The sequence below is a fragment of the Eriocheir sinensis genome, chromosome 28, assembly GCF_024679095.1.
Source record: "Eriocheir sinensis breed Jianghai 21 chromosome 28, ASM2467909v1, whole genome shotgun sequence".
Lineage (NCBI taxonomy): Eukaryota > Metazoa > Arthropoda > Malacostraca > Decapoda > Varunidae > Eriocheir > Eriocheir sinensis.
In genome coordinates, this window is record NC_066536.1 from 7,544,327 (window position 1) to 7,569,187 (window position 24,861).

Below are 24,861 nucleotides of genomic sequence, written 5' to 3' on the forward strand. Positions count from 1 at the left end.
CCTGAGTCTGGTATAGAAAGGAGAAAGCATAAAAATGTGGCACAAAACAATAATTTAATATCAACACTGGCAATGTGCAATATTTTTACAAAACATATATACACACACACAACTGTTCTGAAGATGAAGTGCAATGGCACCTCCAAGATTACCAGAATTATCATTAAATTTATATTACAATAAAATACACAACAATGCAGAGTTGATGAGTCGGCCCGTGCAGCGGGGCATCCAGCCACCACAGCCACACACAGCATGATCAGCTCCACTCAGACTCTGCAGCCTTCTCAAGGGGCGGCCACAGCCTTGCCACCTCAGGCTTCAGCTCCTTGTTCTGCAGCCACTGTGTGTACTCTCGCAGCAGGTCTGGGGAGGAAAGGAGAAAATATCAGAACTATAAGTTACTTTCATTTCCTACAACAATAAAGAAAAGAGTAGGACTACAGAGCTTGCCATATAACATAAATTATAGTCTGGAACTTCAACTTATCAAATGTCCTGTAAACCTGAGATTTAGTTGTCCAAATAGTCAATAATATATATAGACTCTGCATCAAACAATCAATACAATGGAAACTAACACTTGGGTTCAGAGGCCCAGATCTCCTTCAGTTTGGCAAGGGTGGTCGCCCCTCGGCTCATGAGCGCCTGCAACAGACTCTCCCTCTCCTTGCGGAACCTGCATAGGAACGAGGAAAAGAATGACACTTGGTTAAAAATATACTTAAACAACACAAAACAATCCTGACACGTTGAAGTGCTATATATTTGATGGCCTATTAACAATAATTCAGTTTCAGACTTTCATTCGAGGAAACATTTCTACAAAAATAAGTACATGGTAAAGACATTAATAAGACACAGAGGTAAAGAGAAACACAAAAACTAGGGCAAAACCATTTCAGTAAACCAGCTTTTCTTCCCCTTCTAGCTACACATCTAAATAGTTCAATCCTTAAAAGGAACATTTATCACTCCCAACCCTTCAGCAACCTTTCCACCTCCTCCTTGCACTAGCCACCCACCTGAGGGCCACGGGGCTGATAAGAGTCTTTGGTTCGTTGAGGTACTGCACAAAGGGGGCAAGCACAGGACACAGCTGACCCAGGAGGAAGTAGTAGGCCACCCAGCGGAAGATCTCCCTCCCCGCAGGGTACTCCACCTCCACCTGCGGGATCTCCCATGCAGCAGGACCTACACAGGGAGAGATGAGTGAAGTTTAAACAGCTTTGGTGGTCACTTAATATTGACCCCTTAATTAATGATACAGTACCCTTGCAAAGGTCACCTGCATCAATGAAGGTCTTACTCTGTGATATAGCGACAGGTTATTTCATTCATATAGTTAATTTTTCTCAGCCATCTCCTGTTCCATGTTCTGAGTATGAGTGGTAAATAATTACTCCAACACCCAGTTATATATGCTTTGTTATGGTGATATATAAACATGAATCACCTCACTACTGTTAGGCTTCAGTCATCAAACACTATTTAATGTTTCAATTCAATGTTTTAACCTTTAGATCAATGATATGACAGAATGCTGGACCAGAATAATGGGAGGCTGTCCAGGTAAATGCTATGATGTGCTGCACAGACCAACTGAAGGACAGGCATCTAGACAAATATAATGAATGAAGACCAATACAATGGCAGGATTCCTAGACCAATACAATGACAGGCCTCCCAGACCAACACAATGATGGAATTTAAAGACCTACAAAATGACAGGCTTCCTAATCTAAAACAATGACAGGATTCCTAGAGTGGCCAAAGTCAACGAAATACCATAGGTAGCGGTGCAGTGGCAAAGGATGGCATCCCTGTGTGGGTCGTAGTGTGGCTCAGGAGTCTCCAGGGGCGGGGAGAGAGTGCACAACGCTGGCGCAAACACTGGCAGCCACTCGTTTTCAATGGCTGTCACGTCTGATGGGAGGAATAGGGAGGGTAGCTTGTGAGCTAGGAGGATGATTCACAACACTTTTCATCATCATTAACATTAGAAACTCATTTGATAAAGAAGAATCTACCACATGACAAGACCAACACAACACAAACAACAGATATACAACACAACACAACACAAAGTACACGCACACACATACAAAAATGAAACCCAACCCAACCACCCCCACCATATCCCATCCAACCCAACATGACATAATACAACACAAAACAAAATGCACACACACACAAAAAAAAGCAATGCAACACAACCCAATACAACTTAAACCAAACCTTCCAAGCCCCACCCAATCCAACCCTATCCAGCCTAAAATGACATAATCCAACACAACACAAAACACACACACTAGTACTCACTCCTCATGAACATCTTGTGGGTCTGGTACACATCCTGGTACACCACCCACTTGGGCCGCTCCTTGTACAGCACCGACGACGAGGACAGGAACACCGGCTCCTCCATTTCCTGGGTCCTGAAGGAGGCGCACACACACACACACACACACACACGTTTAGTCTTTACATACAAAAATGCACATAAGACAAGACTAATATATTCTTGTCTCTTCCAAGCAAAATAAACTGAACCATAGGCAGTAACTAATAACATAATAGGTACCTTCTCTGCTGTATAAAATAAATAAATAAATGTATGTATAAATGCACCATAGTCAGCAGGAAAGGAGAAGCAACCCAGACTAATCTTGACATGGCCTGCTGACAACCATGACCCACCTGTACGCATGTTTCCACTTGACCTTGTCCTCAGCTGTCTTGAGGTCACAGTCATCCACCCGGCGAGCCACGTGGTCCACCGTCCCAGCCAACACCACCTGTCGCAGCAGTCTGGCCTAGGGGTAAGGAAGAGAGAGGGGAGGGTAAGGAGAGGAATGGATGGGTAAGGAAAAAAAATGAGTGAGGAGTAAGAGGGGATGCAAGTAGGGAATACATTATAAAAGAGAGATGGTAAGATAAGAGGATGTAAGGAAAGAAATGAATATGTAGAGAAAAAGAGATATGGGTGAGGTGTGAGAGAGGGAGGATGGTAAGGAAAGAAATGGATGTGTAGAGAAAGAAGATATGAGCGAGGCACAAGAGAGAGAGAGGATAGTAAGGAAAGAAAAGGATGTGAATAGGTAAGATATAGGCAGGCCGTGAAAAGATGGTAAGGAAAGGGATTGGTATTAGTATGGAAAAAGATTTGGGTGTGGCCTGAGAGAGAGGAAGGTGATGAAAGAAATGGATGTTGGATGTAAGAGGAAAAAAGAGAGGAAAGAAAGTAAGAAAAGAAATGGATGTTTTGAGATGGTAAGGAAAGGGATTGGTATTAGTATGGAAAAAGATTTGTTAGTGGCCTGAGAGAGAGGAAGGCGATGAAAGAAATGGATGTTGGATGTAAGAAAGAGGAAAGAAAGTAAGGAAAGAAATGGATGTTTTGAGGGGTATACAAAAACGGTCATGGCAGGAGGAGAGAGAGGATAGGTGCCTTAACTCCTATGGGCTGGGTCCCCCTCAGCTCACCTGCTCCTCGGTGGGTGGGGGCATGTCAGGGTCAAGGAGGAGGTCACACGACGGGATGATGAGGTTGATCTCATTGGTCAGCTGACGACGCAGCTTTCGGATCTCCACCACTGCCTTGTGTCTGTAGGGAAGCATCAAGGAGGTTAGAAATTAAAAAAAAATAAGGAGAAAAAGGGCACATGGGAGTCTACTGTTCTGAAGGATCTTATTCTGGTGTTTACCCCAAATACAAGTTTGTCTCTTAATGTCAAAAGTTTTTAACATCAGATATTTATTTTTCTATATGTACAATAAATAATGACTAAACAGTTTTCAAGCCTTTTACCCAGACCGTTCCCCATCTAGAATATCACACACTTCCCATCCTAGTATTAAAATCACATACTTCTTTTTCTTGTCTTTTTTATGTTTATCTGACCTCCCTGATGCATACCCTGGCCTTCACTCATGACACAACCCTTGACTCTGCCACACCACCTTCGTCTCACCTCAGTCCATTTTTCTCACACCAGGTTCGGTCGCTTCCTGCCTGCTCAGCTGCCCCCACTGCCCGCAGGAGAACCATGGCATCCCCAAGCTGCTGCCCCTGCCCGGATCCTGACCAGACCTGCCTTATCCCACGCCACCTCTTGCGTATCTCTGAGGGACAAAGGGAGAAAATGGAGCATGAAGTGTCAGCCTTGGGCAAGGGGAGGAAAGGATGGGTTATGATGAAACAGAAGAATGAGAGTCTATCGGAATAAGTTGTTTTTAACTTTAACATGGTAACTCCAAGGATACAAAGTGCTGCATTCATTGTCATCAGTGTTAAAACTTTCTCTGCACAGACAGATCAAGAATATGGGGAAGAGTGAAAGGACAAAAGCGGAATGCAGTAATAAGTTTGATGCCTTGAGTAGACGAGGATAAACCCATGCAGGGGATACGGTGAAGGACTGAAGTGTACACAGACAGAATATAAAGACAAGAGAAAATAGACTTCTATCATGCTATCCTCTTGAAAGTACTCTGTGGAGCAGCTGTCTAACAAATATAGATAAATAGATACTTAAACAGTATTAGGGATAAATTTTCAGCTTAAGACATTGACTTGAGCAGAAAACACAGAAAGCTACAAAAGAATTAAACAAAATTCACGAGTCTTGTCTTTGTGCTCATTCATTCATTTGGCTCACCATCAACAGACTCCTTAACATCGACCGGGGTCTCAATGAGGACTTCGGGCACGGTGAGGGCCGCCACCAGGGCCACCGTGTAGGGTAGGAGGTTGTGCTGGTGGCTGAGGGCCAGCATCTTGCCATAACGTGGGGCCAGAGGGAACGCTGCCATGGCCTTGCCCAGGGAGGTGATGCGGCTCAAGTCTGTTGGCAAGGGGAATGCAGGTCTTGTGTGTGTTGGTTTCTCGGATGTAAAATAAAGATTAGCCTCCTTTTCACATTTTTTTTCTTAGTCTGGACCATATGGGTACCTACTTAGGAGGCAAACTAAAATTGAATAGCTCTACTTTTAGCCTGTGTTTATAGCAGCCAGTGTTAACATAAACTTTACTGAGCTAAAAGTTTTCAGGGAATGTTAGTGTGATTTATTACAGATAATGAAGGTTTTGTCAAGAGAATCAATCAGAATCATCTTGCAGGTTCACATGTAGGGAACACAAGGAAGAGCCATGTGAGTTGTGCATCTACCTTTGGCTTTCTCTCCCTTCATCCTCTTCTTGTCCTGGACAGTCTTGGCGGCAGGCTCAGGCATCTCCTCCAGAGCACCCAGCGTCAGCAACCTCTTCATGGCATGGCGCACCTGTGCCAAGAAAGGGTTGGCTACAACAGCTCATGAGGCTGATAAAATGAAAATTGCTCCAACACAAAAAAATCCTTACATGGAGGTTTGACTCCCTACTGGTTGTCTTATATGCTACTCCTACCGCCAGAATAATATGGAAAGAAGCATAAATATTTGCATACATATTCTGCATTATAATGTGATAAAGTGGAAGTTTCTATTTAATAGGGTTTCTTATAGATTAATGAAGAAACAGTAGCTTTAAGTACCCATTGAGTTGTGGGAAGATTTGATATGGACAAAGTAGATGCTTTTCATTCATTTAAGTTCACAGAAAAAAAAGACAGCAATGCAGAAAACAAGCACCACACAGTCATTACATAAATAGTACAATCCTAACATGAATTAGAAAAGTGAAACTTCTAAGATGAGCCTTTAGTAAGAGTACCTCACATACCTGTCCCTCCAATGACAGACAAACGGTGAGTACCGAGTGCATGGCTTACTTGGAGGTGGTCCGGGGGTGTCGGGAAGGGGAAGTTGATGACGGGCAGGTTCATGGCCTTCATCACCAGCACCAGGTCGTCAATGGGCCGCCGCTGGATCTCGGCCATGGAGAACTTTGCGAACTCATCATTGAACACGGCGGAGGAGTAGAGGCGGTAGCAGTGCCCTGGCGCTGTCCTGCCCGCCCGGCCCGCCCTCTGGTTGGCTGAGGCTTGGGAGGTCCAGGTCACATGGAACATGGACACACCCGTCATCTTGTCGTACACCTGCAAGCACACGCAAGATGAAAAGGTTACAATATATTCTGTGAACAGATAAGTACATCCTAAGTTGCAACCACACTATTAGAATAATAGCTTCTTCTTGATAAAATCAGGCTTTTCACAGTATAGCTACATACTTACACTGTAAGTTGCATATATCTGTTTACTATGCACAGCAGAAGATAAAGGCAAAGGAGGAAAGAAAATAAGAGGGATGCACAGGTGAGAACAAGAGACCAGAATGGGAAAGAAGGAGAAAAAAGAATGTCAGTAAAATATCAAGTCAAGCGGGTGAAAACAAACAGCAACAAGAGAAAGAGGGAGTACAGTAAGTCCATATGAAAGAGGAGATGAGGAAAATAAATACATGAGGTTAAAATAATAAATAAAAGAAATAAAAATATGAAAAAACAGGAAAAAGGTTAAAGAAGAGAGACTCAAGGAGGAAGAGGAAGACAGGATTGTGTGAGAGGAGTGAAAGGAAAAACAGAAATATGAGAAAGCAAAATGAGAGTAAACAAAAAAAAACAAGGAGGGAGAGGAAGACAAGATTGTTTGAGAGAAGAAACAAACAAAAATATGAGAAAGCAAGATGAAAGTAAACAAAAAAATAAACCCAAGGAGGGAGAGAAAAACAGGCCTGTGTGGATTGTTATAGAGGGGAGTAGAGAGAAACAAAAATATATATATGAGAAAGCAAAATGAAAGTAAACAAAAAATAGACCCAATGAGAGAGAGAAAAACAGGTCCGTGTGGGTGACCAACGCACCTTTTCCTTGACGCGGCCGCTGTCCACCACATACTTGACGCTGGGGAGGGTGAGTGACGTCTCCGCCACATTGGTCGCCACCACACACAGCCGCGTTCCCTCCGGCGGCGGCTGGAACACCTGTGGCAAAGGGAAGTCTGGGTCAGGGTAAAGTCAGATGAATAACCGCCTGTGACTAATATATTTTTTTTACCTTAACCATGAAATAACCTCAGATCAATGACATTAAGGATGACTATAGTCTGTTCACTTAAGTCCGACCCAAGCTGACAAAATATCCCTAAGTGTTTGCAAGCTGAGTGCTGATTGGCTACTGCTATGGCTTCCAAGTTTTCTTTAACCTCTGTTTGTATTTATCTCACGCACCACTTTCTGCTAATCTGCACTGTACTTACGAACATGCCTAGGTTTATGTTGTCAGCTTGGGGCAGACTTAAGTGAACAGACTTTAATTTGATAGATGGTGATTACTTAACAACCTTTAACTTGCAGATGATACAGTCTTACGAAATGAATCTGAGGAAAACCTACAGAGAGTGATCAAGGGTACTGTTCAGAAACTTGGCACCTCACAGAAAGAAAGCTAATTAGCCCACAAACAAGAACAGAGGATATGTTCATAGACTTGCCCTCCCACAAACTGACCATCACCCCTTCAGTCACCCCCTCCGTTAACTCCCCACCACCCCTAAAGACATCCCATCCACCTCTTTGGATTCTTTTTAGGAGCAGCGAGTAGCGGTTTTTTTTTTATTGTTTTCTTTTTTTGTGTGCCCTTGAGCTGTATCCTTTGTTGTAAATAAATAAATATAAAATCACCCCATATAACCCCACCCATCCACCTATCCCCACAAACTCACCACATCCCAAAACACTAATTCACACACAGGTCCTCCCTTTAACTCACCTTCACCCCTAAAGACATCCCATCCACACACTCATCTCCACACTTACTCCCCATCACCCTGAGACACTCCATCTACACACGTCACCCTTTAAGTCCTCCCCTCCACTAATTCACTATCACCCCTACACACCCCATCCACACACATCACACTCACTCACCAACTGCTGTCTCTCAGGGGGAAGAAGGGAGTAGAGGGGCAGCACCCACAGTGGCTGCTCACCTCCCCTGGGCCCCTCGTTATCCTCTCCCTCCTCCTCCAGGTCAAGATCAAGGTCCGAGTCCCCGCAGTCAATGGCGCCCCGGTCCTCCAGCTCACCAATGCCATCATCAACCTCCCCCTCAGCATCGTCAGGGAGCGCCGAGATGAAGCTGGGATGGAGTGTGTTGTCAATGAGTATGAGTAAAGCATTTAGTGAAGAAAATGTAGGAATAACAGGTTGATGTACAAGCGATAGAACAAAAAGATGGACCATGATGTCAGAAAGTATGAGCATGTAAAGGGTACAGAGGAGAAAATTAAGGGAGAACAGGTTAACATACTAGCAATAGAACAAAAAAAAGACATATTTTCTTTTCTTGCGCTGAATAACTTCACCATGATATGAAATGAGAAAAAGGAAGTAATAAAGGACAATAATGATGATGTTGATGAGACAAATGGAGAGGGGAAAATGGGTTGAAGTTCTAGTGATGTAACAAAAAGAAGACATATTTCATTTTTCTGCACTTACTTAACTGGCCATGTTATAAAGTAGAGAGAGAAAGAGAGAAAGAGAGAAAAAAAAAGGAATAAACAACAACAATAATGATGATGTTGATAAGGTGAAGAAGCCGAGAAGTGTATGACAATAGTAATAATAACAACCGTGCTCCTTGTTTCTCTAAAGCGGCAATTCTTAAAAATAAATTAAACAAATAAATAAATAAATACATAAAAAATCATTAGCACAACAAAAAAATAAAAGCAGAGAAATATATGAATCATTTTTTTATGGTCCTGGAGAGACAACCAATTCACTCACTTCTCCAGCTTCACCTCCGGCAGTATGATCTTCCTGGTGGGCGTCTCTTTCTCCGCCTTCCTCTGGGTCTTCCGCTCCTCCTTCCTCCTCCTGTAGCCGCTGACATTGGCCGGGCCCTCCTCCTCCTCCTCCTCCTTCTTCCCTCCTCGACCCGATAAGGGGAAAGTTGTACGAAGCTTCCTGACCAGCGAATTGACCTCCTGCTGACCTGCATGGGGTGGAGGGGAAGGGAAGGAAGGGGGGGAGTGAGTTGATGGTGATTACGGCAGAATTGTTTACTTTCTTTCTTTAGCATTCTTCTAATCCATCGTCCTTTCTTGATATTCTAAGCAACCCTCTCTCTCTCTTTTTCTTACTTTCTTTCTGTTTTGTCTGTTCCACTTTCTCATTGTATTACCTCGCTTACCATGAATGTATAGCCTTCTTCCTCTACTCTCTTAACTGATTTTTTTTCTTTCTATTTTATGTATGTTTCTCCTCTTCCCACTACCTTGCCTTGCCATTATCTCTATTCCACTTCTCATTTTACCTTCATCCCAATTCCCTTCACTATATCCCACCTCCCATTCTCTTCTATCTACCCTTTCTTCCCTTCTTTATTTCTATTCTCCTGTATCCACCTACATAAAACTATATACTACCTTCTGCCTTTCATTTTACCTCCCTTTCCCTTCCATACACCTCACCTCCCTTACCTTGAACTCTCCCTTCCTTTCCTCCATCCTGTTTCCCATCTCCCTTCCATACACCTCACTTCCCTTACCCTGAACTCTCCCTTCTTTTCCTTTAACCCTTTCCTTTCCTCCATCCTGTTTCCCATCTCCCTTCCATACACCTCACTTCCCTTATCCTGAACTCTCCCTTCTTTTCTCCCTCCCTGCCATACACCTCACCTCCATTACCCTGAACTTCACTTTCCCTTCATTTCACCGTTTCCTACCTCCCTTCCTTACACCTTACCATCCCCTTCCTTTCGGTCCACCTGTCCCTTCACTCTGCCCTGTTTCCTACCTCCTTCCATACCCCTTCCCTTCCCTCATTCCCGTTTCCCCCTTTTTACCTGTGAGGAAGACCAGTATCCCTCCTTCGGGCAGCTGTCGGTGGATCTTGCAGGCCTTCTTGTACGCCTCCCCAACATAGTCCTCCACCGTGTGCTTGTTGTAGTGGATGGTGACGTCAAACATCCGAGACTCCACCTGGGAGGAAGAGAATGGTGGAGTAGTTATTGGTTGTATGGGTGGATTGTTGGTTGGGTGGTCAATTGGGTTGTTCTTCTGGAGTGTTTCTGTTTGTTTTAAAGGTGTGAATTCTGACTGAGGGAGGGACACTATTTTCTTTTTCAAGTACTTATATTTTAGTCTATCCAATGTGATGGAGATTAGTACTGAGGCCATGTGCAGCTTTAGTATATGACCCCAGTTTCATCTTTACTTTTATATTTTTGTTTATCTCTGTGCTTTGTCTTTCTGTTTGGCTCATTAATATTCTACATTTAACAAAACAAATTATCTCTCTTTTATTCTCTTCCCCTCCTTTCAATTTCTTACTCTACCCTCATTTAACCCCACTCTCCCTTACAAACAATCCCTAACTCCCTAACCTACCCTCAACCTTCACTCACCAACATACTCACTCACTCACTCATCTCTTACCCTGGCACACACCCACACACCTCCTTACATCACCTTACCCACCACACACCTGCCATCACCCTAACACTTGCCACCCCCTCACTTTACCTTCCCCACCATCACCCTAACACTCATCAACCACTCCCCTTACCTTCTCCACAATCACCCTAACACCCACCATCCCCTCCCCCTCACCTTAATGACAGGCGGCTTGGGTTCCTTGAAGAGGCGAGGGTTGAGCGTGAAGTCCTCCACCTTGAGAGTGGCCGACATGATGATCAGTTTGAGGGGGTTGCCCTTAGCCTCGCGTCGGGGGATGATGCGCGAGAGGATGCCGATGAGGATGTCCGAGAAGACGCTCCGTTCGTGAGCCTCGTCGATGATGATGACGGAGTACTTCTTCAGTGTGGGGTCCTGCGGGATTGATAGGTAATGGTAATAGTGATGATAATAATGTACTGAGTGGAGGAACAGAAGGAGGAGGTGTGACAAGAAGCAGCAGCCAGAGAAGGAGAAAGAAAAATAGAAGGGAAAAGAGAAGGATAATGATGGTGCAAATGGATGGTGAGAATACAATAAGCAGAAACAAACATCAATAAAGAAATGGAGATAAGGATAAAGGTGCTGAAAGAGAGGATATATATGGCATAGAAAACAAAAGGAAAGTATAAATTAAAGAAAAATGCAAGAGAAATAATGATAGGAACATGTATAGAGTATATGAACGGCCAGTAACACAAAAAAAAATGAGTCATATTCACCCACTAGCCTCTTCTCTTCTACCTCCTTCCCTGTCTTCTCTGCCTCTTCATACAATCTTGCAGTCATTTCACCTACCAGCCTCTTCTCTTCTACCTCCTTTTTCACCTACCAGCCTCTTTCTTCTACCTCTCCTTCTGTCTCTCTCTTCCTCTTCAATCTTGCAGTCATTTCACCCCCCAGCCTTCTTTCTCTTCTTCCTTCTCTGCCTCTTCATACCTTCTAGCTCCTTGCCTGTCTTCTCTTCCCTTCCATACAATCTTTCAGTCATTTCACCTACCAGCCTCTTCTCTTCTACCTCCTTGCCTGTCTTCTCTGCCTCTTCATACAATCTTGCAGTCACCCCACACACCAGCCTCTTCTCTTCTACCTCCTTGCCTGTCTTCTCTTCCCTTCCATACAATCTTTCAGTCACTCCACCTACCAGCCTCTTCTCTTCTACCTCCTTGCCTGTCTTCTCTTCCCCTTCATACAATCTTTCAGTCACCCCACACACCAGCCTCTTCTCTCCTAGCTCCTTCCCTGTCTTCTCTGCCTCTTCATACAATCTTGCAGTCATTTCCACCCACCACCCTCTTCACTTCTAGCTTCTTCCCTGTTTTTTCCTTTTCATACAATCTTTCAGCCATTTCACCTAACAGTCACTTCTCTTTTACCTCATTTCCACCAACCAGCCTCTTCTCTTCTATCTCCTTCTTCGTCTTCCCTTCTCCTCATTACACTCATTCAACTGTTTCTCCCACCACCCTCTACTCTTCTACCTCCTTCCCTGTCTACCCATCCCCTTAATACAACCTTTCCGTTATGTCCACCCACCAGCTGTATTTCCTTGAGCAGCACTCCGTCAGTCATGAACTTGATGCAGGTGTCCGAGGTGGCGTTGCCCTCAAACCTGATCTGGTATGACACCTCCCGGGCGCTCAGACCCATCTCCTCACCCACACGCCGCGCCATCGACACCGCTGCCACCCGCCGGGGCTCTGTTATGCCAATCATCCGCCCGCCGCTGTGAGGAAGAAGCGGTGGATGTAAATGGAACGGGTGGAAGTCAGGGTAGAAGTGGAGATGGAAGTAAAGGTAAAGGTGAAGGAGGAGGGAAAGGGAGGGGTATAGTAGGTGGAGGAAGGAGAATAGCAGGTGGAGGAAGGGGTAAAAGTAAATGAGGAAGATGCAATGGAGTAGAGAAGGAAGTGGTTAGGGTGGGATTGAAAGGAAGAAATACAAGAAGAGAAGGAGGAGGAGGAGGAGGAGGAGGAGAAAGAAATTAGTGATGGTTTAGTCCATTTTCATTTCATCACTGCATATATTTTTTTCAGCAACTGTCACTAACAAGGTCATTATGATTTTCACCCAAACTATTTTTTTCACATTCAGTATAAGCAAAAGAATGAGAGGTACTAATGTATCTATTTACTTCCAGATTTCTTCATTTACTTTAAACATAGCAAATAAAACAATGCAAGTGGCAATGTCAAATCAAAGAATTCCAATATCTAGTTTGACACAATTTGTTTCATGCCAGATTTAGATTTCAATAAAGAAGTTTTTTCCCCTGATAGGAAAGCTTTTATCAGCATTATTATTGAGGTTCATGAAAGGGTATCAATAGAGCAACAACAAAAAATAAATAAATAAATAAACAGAGAAAGACCCATGCAGAAAGAGGTGTGCATATAGCCAACCACACCTTATGTTTGCCTTACCTGGTGTACCCAGCCTCATATAGGAACTGCGGCACCTGAGTAGTCTTCCCGCTGCCCGTGGTACCGACGAGGACAGTGACGGGGTGCTCGCTCACTGCCTCCATCACTGCCTGCTCCTCCGCCAGGATCGGGAGCTTCAGCCTTGACGCCTGCACCTCGGCCGGGCGGTTCAGACTCATGTAGATGGCCTTGCGGGGCTTCTCAGATGCTTCCCCTGAGTGGCTGGGGTCTTTGTCTTTTTTCTCTTTACTAGTTTCATTTTCTTCCTCTTCTGGTTTCTTTTCCACTGCTGGTCCTTTGTTTCCTGCTGCCTCCTCATTTTCTTCACCCTTCTGTGATTCTTCTTTGTCATCTTGCTCTTCCTCTTCCTCCTCCTCACTCTCATCACTGCTACTGGACAGTTCCTGCAATTGGATATAATTTAGGATGATGACAAAAACTCATCATCAATGTCTTCATTGTTACTTCTCCATTTCCAAAAGACGGGTGAAAAAGCTACCACTCAAAAAAACAAGTTATACTCAGAAGAGGAAGAATTGTCGTGAATGAGCCATGTTGCTATTCAAACAACGTTCATGTGCCTCAATACGCAAGTTTGTAGAAATGAGGAAATCTCCAATCAATTGATTCAAAATAAAAAATAAAAGCAGAACAAAACAAAACAAAGGCAAATTTATCTAAAGCAAATAAGCCATTGCTGATTGTATTACCAAATCCTCTTCTGATCTCTTCAAAGGACCAGCATCTTTTTTTTTTCAATTATGTCTCCTTTACCGTAAAATAAAAAATATAAAAACTTACACCAAGTCTGACTATTGTAGGGTCTGCCTGCTGTCGCTCCTGCTCCTCTCCCTCCTCCTCCTCTTCCTCCTGCTGCTGCTTCCTTCGCTTCTTCCCTCTCCTGATGCAGCTCGGAACCCTCCCTGCCTCCTGGTCCTCCCCGTTCACCTCATTATTGTTGATGACGGTGTAATCGCTTGACATGAATTTCTTCCTACCAAGTGTCTGTGTTGTTTGCAGTTGCGTCAACTTGGCCAGATCCTGCGGGCTGGCCTTCACCTCCTGCAGGGCCGCTAGGAGGTCTGCTCGCTGGTGGGAATGAAAAGTTGACGATTAGTAGCAGTGTATGCTCCTTAAGAAATCAATATCTTTGAGATCTGTGTTTCCTCATTATTTTCATTAATGTTCTAAATGACTGATCTACTGGGCATACGTACATTTTTACACTGAGCTACTTTGATTTATAATATTCCTATTTTCATTAATATTATAATGATAGCTCTCTCTTCTGTCTACCTTTGGTACAATGGCTGTCATGTTCTAAATATTGATCTTCCCATAAAGTTTCAATATTAAGCTGTCTTATTAAAGCAAAATGTATAATATAACTATATGCATACCTTGGCTTTCTTTTCCTTTTGTTCAATAACTTTTTCAAGCAGTTTCCTCTTCTTTTTGGAGAGGAGCTTAACAGGTGTTGCATTCTTGTCACGGAGCTTTTTAGTTGATCGCTTTGCAGACGGTAAAACCAAGGCATTGCTGGAATCATACTTCTCATTGCTGTCAATTTCAACCTTAATCTGAAACAAAAAAAAATTACCCAACGATAAATCATTTGGTAACATTAAGCATGATTTTTTGGCAGAGCAACAACATTCTTCATTTTTAACCTGGTAGCATCGACGGGCCAAATTTGTGGCTTTACCGTGTAGCAGCGACAGGCCAAATTTTTGCCATGATATAAACCCCCCAAATTAGATGATGCATAAACTGATCACAAATGCTTTGATATATATTATGAAATGGTTTGTGTGAATGATGATTTTTTCTCATTTTTCTCGCTTAGAGAGACCATTAAGAAACATGATCCCCGCTGCTACCAGGTTAATGAACACCAGTTAAGGCATATGAAAATGATGCTCTTTATTCCTAGGATGTAAAAGCAGCTTTTTTCCCTTTTATGTAATGCCCATAGTGTCAGTAGTGTCTCTCGTGGGGTATGGTGGTCAGTTGACTCCAGCACAATAATGGCATAGATCAGTGTTTCTTAAAGTGTGGTCCGACGACCCCCCGTGGTGAATGTGAATGGTCCCAGGGATAATTTTTTTTTATTTTTTTTTTCAGTCAAATTTAAAAAAAAATATAAATTTTTTTTTTGTAGCATTTTTGTTGATGGGGTTTACAGTGGCTAAGTCACATTGGGATGGAAAATGAAATATAAAATAATATTAAATAATAAAGGGTCCATATACATGAGTATTTTTAATAAAAGGGTCGCTGGCATAGATGTATTTCAGTTGAAGTGGTTGACGAGACAAATGGCTCATGCTTGGCCAATGCTGCTCCTAGGCACTCCTCTTGACCAAAGCAGCTGAAGGTAGGACTGATTGCGGTTAAGATTCGTTTTAGGTCCGTGCCAGTATCTCATTACCTACCTTATGAAACATCAGTATCTCTTCATATATCTTTTCTACAAACCTTCAACAGTCATGGAAACGCTTTGAAAATCCAATTCAAGGACTTTTTTTTTACTCTTGAAAATAGGGGATGATGTTTACGAAAGCGCGACGGTGCAGCCGGTGTTGCGAGAAATATCTCCTTGCTGAAATAAGTCATATATACATGTGGGTGGGGGTCCAGGGGGGGCAAAGCCCCCCCTGGATAGAAGGGCGGGTCGAGGGGGGCGCAGCCCCCCCGTTAGTAGGTCGTAAAGTTCAGTTGGAGTAGTTTAAATATGCTCCCCGACCCTAAACCCTCTGCGAGCTATTTTATGGCTGCGGCGGCTGCAGCGTCGTTGCAGCCGCTGCCAGAGGAGGCGACGCGCTTCCGTAAACATTATCCCCTATTTTCAAGAGAAAAAAAAAAAAAAAAAAAAAAAAAAAAAATACAGGCCATGAATTGGATTTTCAAAGCGTTTCCATGACTGTTGAAGGTTTGTAGAAAAGATATATGAAGAGATACTGATGTTTCATAAAGTAGATTATGAGATACTGGCACGGACCTAATACGAATCTTTACCCTGATTGCTGTCTGGACAGTATGAGGGTAATCTTTTACCACCCAGTGCTGGTGGAAAATTGTCAGCTGCTTGCAGTGGAAAGTCAACTCAAGTCTTTGGGATCTCTACATCAGTGGTGACCATTCACCCACTGACTCCCCCACAGGTAAACTTTGTAATATTGTGATTAGGCCATTCATCAGACTAAAAACAAAAAATTCTGAAGCCTTTACTTATATGGTGTGGTTACATTGAACTATTAGGTGGTTAGGTTAACTGGCATTCTTGAAGTACACTCATCTAACTGCAAAGGACATCTTTGTGCTATACGTTTGGAGTACTTTCTGCACATTCAACATACTACTATCTATTGCAAATAATTCATTTGTGAGATGTTAATTTCTTAAAATATGGTCTGGGGAGAATATGTTGAGGGATTTATTTACATTTATCACATTTTTGCAGTGGAGCACAGGTCAGGTTAGGTTAGTTTGGATTTAGCTAAGTTAAGATAAATACATGTCATTCCTCACACTGTGACATGGTTGCTGTCACTGGCGGGCGGATGCCTGGGTAGGTAGGGTTGCCACCTGATCCTTAAAAGATTGATAAGTGTTCTGCGTGAACACACCTTCCACCGCCGCCTCATGTCACTCACCTTCCTCAGCTCGCTATCATCCGTCACAACAGTCGGCTTGGCCTTGTACTTCAGCCTGGAGCGGCCCATGGTGTCTCCGTGGGGCCACACAAACCCTCCTGCTGGCTCACACACACGGCGGCGAGGAGACGGCAGCAGCGGCGTCCCAGCCTCGGCGCCTCACGTGCGTTTGTTGACATCCAGCACAGGGCGGCGACACTCACCACCTCGCTGATTATCGTGCTCACCATATCGTATTTTTCGGTTTCTGACTCATAACTATAGAAAGAAATATCGGTAATCAACGGTTTTAACAATAACTTCAAATGAATATCGTTATTAGTGCGGCTGTAACAGTTTTGGGTCTGGTACTGATTAATGTCATGCTCTGAGTACGACAATCTGGTGACGCTGAAACTCTCACTCGAGATTTCCTTCGTTTCTGATCTGTAGCATTCACTGGCTGTTTATATCAAAGCTAAACAACTCACGCTGTTTTCAAAATATACTTTTCGGCATAAAAGCAAATAAGCAGCTTTGACAGGAGCGGGTGACAACACATGCGTGGAGTAACCCTGAAAAGTTACAAATCATTATTTTATGTTTTAGTGCACTAATGTTGTTTGTATTATGGTTTTAGATAAAGAGAGCTGAGAATAAAATAAACGACGAAGTGATAGCTACATATTAATAAAAAAATACTTATCACCGAAGAGCAACAAAGAAAACTTGGCAAGGGTGACTAAATCAGACCAAAGTCATGCCCAATTAACTTAGTTTGCTTGTTATTGCGCAAGGTAATGATAAATGGGTGTGCTATAAACATAATTCCCAGTTTAATCAAGACACAAATAATTACAAAAAAATATATATATAAATAGAATGTTAATAAATTGACACTATTTCCCGTGCTTCATAGAGAGCAGAGTGGCGCAGTGGAAGCGTGCTGGGCCCATAACCCAGAGGTCCGTAGATCGAAACTACGCTCTGCTACAGCGAAATATTTTTACAGATAAAACTGAACAAGTCATTAACACAAACGACGAGATGTATTTAGATCCCTCGAACTATCATTTTAACGCCGTGTGCTTCCCTCCAGCGCACCACCACTGGTCGATGACGTCACCATTTCGGTGCTCAGAAGGGAAAGCGGGGGATGACTTCTTGAGAGAAAGTACAACTTTTTTCTGTGGCTCAGGAGTGGCCAGTGTCCAGCATAAACTCCGATGTGGGGGAACTCATCGGCGAACCTCTCAAATTTCAGTGAAAAAAAGAAAATAAATAAAATAAATAAAAAAAAGTAAATAAATATAAATAAATAAATAAAAGATGTACACTCTCTCTAGGGATCTATACACACATCTATCGTCGTTTGTGTTAATGGCTTGTTCAGCATTATCTGTAAAAATACTTGGCTCTAGCAGAGCGTAGTTTCGATCTACGGACCTCTGGGTTATGGGCCCAGCACGCTTCCACTGCGCCACTCTGCTCGCTTGGAAATAAGGAAAATAATGCCAATTTATTATTATTCTAATTATATAATTATTTCTGTTTTGGTAATCTTTTGTGCCTTGATTAAATTGGGGATTATATTTATTATGTTTAAAAAAAATTTATTTGAGTTCAGAATACAACATAAATCACTCTTTCATCCCTCACGCAGGTAAACTCTGGAACAATCTTCCTTCATTTGTATTTCCTCCTGCCTACGACTTGAACTCTTTCAAGAGGAGGGTATCAGGACACCTCTCCTTCCGAAGTTGACCTCTCTTTTGGCAACTCCTCTGAGCGCTTTTTGTGGGAGCAGCGAATAGCGGGCTTTTTTTTTTTTTTTCCCGAAAGCTGCTTCCTCTGCTGTAAAATAAAAAAGAAAGGAGATTTTGATCTCCCTCATATTGACTGGGCGACACTTTCGGGCATAGAAGGCGAGTCACATAGAATGATCGATTTTTTAGAGGATAATTACCCAAGTCAAATGGTTACTGAGCCAACTCGACAAAATAACATACTAGACCTAGTTATAGCAACCCAAGATAGTCTAGCTAGTACTGTTACGGCAGGAGAACATCTCGCTTCTTGCGATCATAAATTAGTGCGCGTCGACATTAGTGCTCAAACAACAGTGGCTGAAAGTAAAGTAATGGTACCCAATTTCAAAAGAGCAAATTTCATAGAAATCCGACAAAAACTAACAAAAATACCAGATGATTGCAACGTAGAGAAAGCCTGGCTAAACTTTAAAAATCAATTAATCACTCAGCAGTGGCTGAGCAAGACACGCCCGAAAACATTAGACCATCATGAAGCCAGGCAACGAGTAAAAAGATTAGTATCTCAGGCAAAGCGTAGATACGAAGAAAACATTGCAGCCAACTGTAAAAATAATCCGAAATCCTTCTTCAGTTATATAAACAACAGAAAGGCGATCAGAAGTGGAATTGGACCCCTAACTAATAGTGACGGTGAATTAGTGACTAAAAGTCAACACGTTGCGAACTTATTAAACAATTATTTTTCCTCCGTATTTAACTCAGAGTGGGCGCCTGTCACTAGTGGCGTCCCTTAGGGTTCGCTTCTTGGCCCAGTGCTCTTCATTATTTACATTAACGATGTGGACGTTGGAATCAATAATCTCATTAGTAAATTTGCAGACGACAGAAAGATTGGTAACTCGGTTGTCACTGACGAAGACAGACAAAGCCTCCAAGAAGATTTGCGGAAAATTTCAGCTTGGTCTGCTAGATGGGAGGTGCCCTTTAATAAAGAAAAGTGCCAGGTTCCTCAAGTTGGAACAAGAAATAAGAGGTTCAGTTACGAAATGCGCGGCGTTAAACTCAAAAGCGTTCAATGCGTCATGGACTTGGGTGTCAAAATCGCGTCAAACCTCAAATTCTCACTGCATTGCATCGACGCAGCAAATAAAGCGAACAGAATGTTGGGCTTCATTAAAATAAACTTTTATTCAAAAATAAAAATGCAATACTTCCGCTTTACAATAGTTTAGTCAGACCCAATTTGGAATATGCAGTTTAATTGGTCTCGCCACCATGAAAAGGACATTGCTAAATTAGGTGTTCAACGTCGGACAACAAAAATGATCCCTTCCTTGCGCAGCAAATCCCTACAACGAGAGGCTCCCTTAACATGTTCTCTCTTGAGAAACGTCGCCTCCGAGGAAAACTGATCGAATGCTTTAAAATACTTTATGGCTTCACGAATGTGGACAAATCAAAATTGTTTATGATCGATGACACTTTGCGAACGAGAAATAATGGCATAAAACTTAAATGTAGACAAGTAAATTCAGACTGCACCAAATTTTTCTTCACCAACGTTGTAGTGCGAGAATGGAATAAACTCCCACCTTCAGTGGTCCAGTGCAACACGACTGACTCCTTTAAAAACAAGCTCAACCGACATTTCCTTCGCTCAACCGACACTTCCTTCAACTTAATATTTACTAAAGTAGAAATGAAAAGTTTTGGAGCTATCTGACTAATGTAGAATCACTCAGGTTTAAGGACAGACCTAATCTGGACCATAGGGTCTGTGTGGTCTGAATTGCTATGTAAATCTCTCTCTCTCTCTCTCTCTCTCTCTCTCTCTCTCTCTCTCTCTCTCTCTCTCTCTCTCTCTCTCTCTCTCGATTTATTTCGTGCTCGAGTAAGGGATTGGTTTGTATTCATTGTCCTAAGCAGCATTAATTCTACCGTAAAATTTCCTCTCCGAAGACTGTTTGTTCGATTTGAGGATAATAGTTGAACATAACTTTTCGTATTCATCTTGAGCCCTACTAGTACTTGTAGACTCTCCCTGTTCAGTTGTCATCTGCTGCAGTTCTCCACTAGACTCGCTAAAAAAGAACAATTTTGATGGTGATGACTTACTTCCGCATCGTTACACAGGACATCACGAAAAACACGAAAAAGTTATCTATACGGGAAAATAAATATTTTCCAAAAATTCAGCCCGGGAATCGAACCCGAATCCCCGTGACGGGAAGGTGGGCACGCTAGCGTCGAGCCAAAGAAACATAGATAAGGCTTGATCGTTCAGTCCGGGATAAGAATCCGGGACTCCGAGACTTCCCGTGAAGGTTGACACGATAACGTCATTCCCCCAAATTTAAAGCCTTTTGGATTTTTTTCTCGCGTCTCAGGTCATCACACCTTGAATCCTGTAAATCAAAGATAACAAGCATTCGCTTCCAAATTGAAATCCTTATTCCTCTACGCGCCCGGAAATAGTTAAGGAGAAATGGTATCACCTTGTTTACTCTTTTCATCGAGACTTTTCCGGTAGTATCTGTGTAAGTCTGATCGTCATTGTTCCATCTTGGCTCAGGTCCACAACTTCTTCAGTGAACTGTCCTTAGACTTGGTTGTCGAATCGCATTCAATATGGCTACAGCTCTCACACACACACACACACACACACACACACACACACACGCGCGCGCGCGCGCGAGGGGGGGGGGGCCGCAGGCCTTCCCGTATGCAATGAATGCCAAAGAAGTTTTCTGCACTGATTTGTTTTCTCCAATATCTGGTTTGCTGTCTGGAGGTGATCCATCAGTTTGTTCCCTGAGCTGATTAGAATCTAATGTGTCGAAAATTTTCCTGAACGTGTGTGTGTGTGTGTGTGTGTGTGTGTGTGTGTGTGTGTGAGAGTGCATTCATTGTTTTATCTCATCTTTTCCTTCCTCAGCTCCATTCATTACTCCCTCTCCTCCCCGCTCTCCGTTATCTCCCCCCCTTCCCACTCTCTCAACTCAGGATGTCGTGGTTAGGTTATGTAAGAGCTGTTTCTCATTATATATCCTGTGGGCAACTGTGTGTGTGTGTGTGTGTGTGTGTGTGTGTGTGTGTGTGTAATTTGTCAATAACTGGCAGTAAGCTGATAGGACGATAGTTATTAAAGATTTGTCAGGCCTCCCATCGTGTATTGGAATGAGGTCTGCATTCTCCAGCCTTGCAGATTTTTCTTTTTTTGAACATTAGTAAAAACCTGCGAATATTTTTTCCACAGCAATATCCCTATAACAATATTACTAACGTCTTATTTGTTATGATGCAAATTGTAGAGACTTGCATCAAGCTGTCAAGAAAGAAAGGAATGATGTCCCTCAACAAGAAGAAGAAACAAGCAGCTGACAGCCTCAAATAAGAGCGAGTCTACTTACTGAAGTGGTCTAATTCCCTCGCCGTCCAAAGTTTAGTTCGGAGGCGGCAGATAAACGGATGAAGCGGCCCCCGGAGCTTACTGTGAAGATAATGGACGAAAGGAAGTGACGCTGCTGGTTAACTTTAGGACGTGGATACGGAAATAAACGCAGACAGACACAAAGAGATAGATAGACAGATGACGGTGTTGGTTAAATTTGGAACATGGATACGGAAGCAGACGCGGAGAGATATAGACAGTCGGATAAACAGATGACGATGCTGGTTAACTTTGTGACAAGGATACAGAAACACACGCATACATAGACAGACAAGTAGACAAACAGACATATATAAATAGATCAAGGGCAAATGCGACGGAGATGAACACTGGGGCCACGCGCAGCTATAATGTATTTGCTCCCAACTTTACTGACTTATTACATACATATATACCGCAAACTATCAACCCCCCCCCCACCCCCCCAAAAAAAGGAAAAATAAAACAGCCACTTTTTTTTACTACATGTACCGCAAACTGTGAATTTCATCAACGACAAAAACAACAGAAAGAAAAACAAATCAATCCATCCATCACCCAATCAATCATCAAGTGAGGCGGGAGAGCAACGTCGCGCGCCTCGCCCGGCCGCTTCGCATTCAAACTCACATTCACGACCTCAACAATGAACGTGAGCACAAGAACAATCCGGATCAGGGAGAACAATCGGGGTGCGCGGCGGCGGCGGCGACGACAACAAACAGACAAGACAATAATGAGACCAGCAGCAAAGGGCGAGCGAGAGAGACAGAGAATGGGAGAAGAAAGAAAGCGCGGGAAAAAGTAAATGGCGAGCGAGCGTATGAGAAAAGAGAGGAGAGGGTAAAAGGAAAGGGTGAGCGAGAGAGAAAGAGAATGAGAGAAGAAAGAGAGAGAGGACGAGAGACAAAAGTAAATGGCGAGCGAGCGTATGAGAAAAGAGAGGAGAGGGTAAAAGGAAAGGGTGAGCGAGAGAGAAAGAGAATGAGAGAAGAAAGAGAGAGAGGAAAAAGGAGAGAGCGAGCGAGAGACAGAATGGGAGAAGAAAGAAAGCGCGGGAAAAAGTAAATGGCGAACGAGCGAGAATGAGAAGGGAGAGAAGGCGAGGAAAAAGGGAAAGGGTGAGCGAGAAAGAGAATGAGAGAAGAAAATTTGAAGAGAGCGAGCGAGACAGAGAATGGGAGAAAGAAAGCGCGGGAAAAATTAAATGGCAAGCGAGCTAAAGGAGTATGGGAAAAGAGAGACGGCAAGGGTAAAAAGGAAAGGGTGAGCGAAAGAGAAAGAGAATGAGAGAAGGAAGAGAACACAGGAAAAAGGAGAGAGAGAGAGAGAGAGAGAGAGAGAGAGAGAGAGAGAGAGAGAGAGAGAGAGAAAGAAAGCGCGGGAAAAAGTTTATGGCGAGCGAGCGAAAGGAGAAAGAGAAAAGAGAGGAGAGGGTAAAAAGAAAGGGTGACCGAGAGAGAAAGAGAATGAGAGCAGAAAGAGAGCGAGGGAAAAAGGAGAGAGCGAGCGAGAGAGCAAGGGAGAAGAAAGAAAGCGCAAGAAGGAGTTTTTAGTCACACAAGAAAGGGAGAAGAGTTGACAAGAAAAGGAGAGAAAGGAGAGGAAGAGGAGTAGAGGACGAGGACGAAGAAAGGGGAGCAGGGAGAAAGTTTGGTCACAGAGGAGGAAGAGAGAACGAAGCAGAGAGAAAGGGAGAAGGGAAAAGCGAAGGAGAGAAGGAACGAAGCAGAAAGAAAAGGGAGAGGGAAAAAACGAAGGAGAAAGGGAAGAACGGAGAGAAAGGAAGAGGGGAAGAACGAAGGGGAAAGGGTAGAGGAATAACGGAGTGAGAAAAGGTGAGAGAAAGAAGGAAGATGATAAAAGAAATAGAGCGGACGTGGGAAGTCTTGCTCAGATAGAAAATATTAGAGAAAAGGAGAAAGACGAAGGCAAGGACGCAAGGAAGATAGAGAGCTTAGAAGCATTACTCACATACAAAAGGGAGACAATGATAAAAATAATTAATAAAGAGAGAGGAAGGGTGACAAAGGTAAATAAAGAGCTTACAAGTCTTTCTTACATATACGGAGGAGGGTAATGAAGAAGAGATGGCCGAGGAAGAAAGAGATCTCAGAGGACGATTAGGTTACATAGAAAGGGGAGGGAGTGGGAGAGAGGGGGGGAGAGGGGTAAGGAGGGCAAGGTCGCAGAAGGAAGCCAGCGCGGAAAGAAGTTTGGATCACAGAAAAAGAGATGAAGGGAGGGAGAGAGGGAGAGAGAAAGAGAGGAAACGTAGGACAAGGACGAGGAAGAAAGAGAACGCAAGGAAGGTTTACTCACATCGACGGAAGATAAAGGGAGAGAAAGGGATGCAGGAGAACAAGGGGAAAGAATTAAACAAAGAGGAGGAGGAGGAGGAGGAGGAGGAGGCGCACGTGAACGAAGAGACACGGTGAGAAAGAGACGCTGAGAGAGAGAGAGAGAGAGAGAGAGAGAGAGAGAGAGAGAGAGAGAGAGAGAGAGAAGGGAGGCAAAGAAGCGAACGAGAGAATTAATCTCACGGCCACTTCGTCACGAATATTCAAACTAAGGCCACAAAGGGACAGCAGACAGACAATAGACAGACGAGCGTCCCCGCCATACCCGAGGGAACCCGACGGACTGACCGACACACACACCGAGGAGGGGAGAGAAAAAAGGGGGGGAGGGGGAAAGAGGAGGAAGAGGAGGAGGTAGGGGAAGGAGGGAAGAGGGGAGATCGATCCTTTTGTCCCCCTCTCCACCTAACACTATACCTTCCTCCTCACGCCCCCTCCTCTTCTTCCTCCTCCTCCTCCTCCTCCTCCTCCACTGACCAATTACGCCCTTCGCCTCCTCTCCTGAAGGCCAATTAGGTCATCCAATTTCGTCATCACCCGCTGCACTGGTCACTTCGAGAGGAGGAGGAGGAGGAGGAGGAGTGATTAGGAGGAGGACGAGGAGTGAGATGATGAAAGTAATGGATGGAGATTAAACAGAAGAGGGTGAGATAGACAATGCTAGAGAAAGACAGGATGCGGAGGCTGGAACGAGAGAGAGAGAGAGAGAGAGAGAGAGAGAGAGAGAGAGAGAGAGAGAGTAAAATAAAACACGAGGTCGCACGCCAAATAACACCAATAATAGTAATAATAATAATAATAATAATAATAATAATAATAATAATAATAAGAAGAAGAA

General features: G+C 43.5%; 1 protein-coding gene across 1 annotated transcript; it reads right to left on the bottom strand.

The window, feature by feature from the left end:
• Positions 1-37: 37 nt before the first annotated feature.
• LOC127004445 (probable ATP-dependent RNA helicase DHX37) lies at positions 38-21,658 on the bottom strand. The gene is made up of 22 exons (XM_050872170.1): positions 21,644-21,658; positions 16,483-16,740; positions 14,227-14,406; positions 13,628-13,915; positions 12,827-13,230; positions 11,940-12,129; positions 10,560-10,778; positions 9,794-9,929; positions 8,734-8,941; positions 7,870-8,080; positions 6,805-6,924; positions 5,772-6,038; positions 5,172-5,283; positions 4,662-4,847; positions 3,975-4,125; positions 3,487-3,607; positions 2,701-2,816; positions 2,323-2,438; positions 1,789-1,926; positions 1,026-1,194; positions 582-679; positions 38-366 (listed from the first exon to the last, which is right to left on the bottom strand). Exons 2-22 carry the CDS (start codon positions 16,549-16,551, stop codon positions 260-262), a joined length of 3,606 nt encoding a protein of 1,201 aa, XP_050728127.1. The 5' UTR covers positions 16,552-16,740; positions 21,644-21,658; the 3' UTR covers positions 38-259.
• Positions 21,659-24,861: the final 3,203 nt, after the last annotated feature.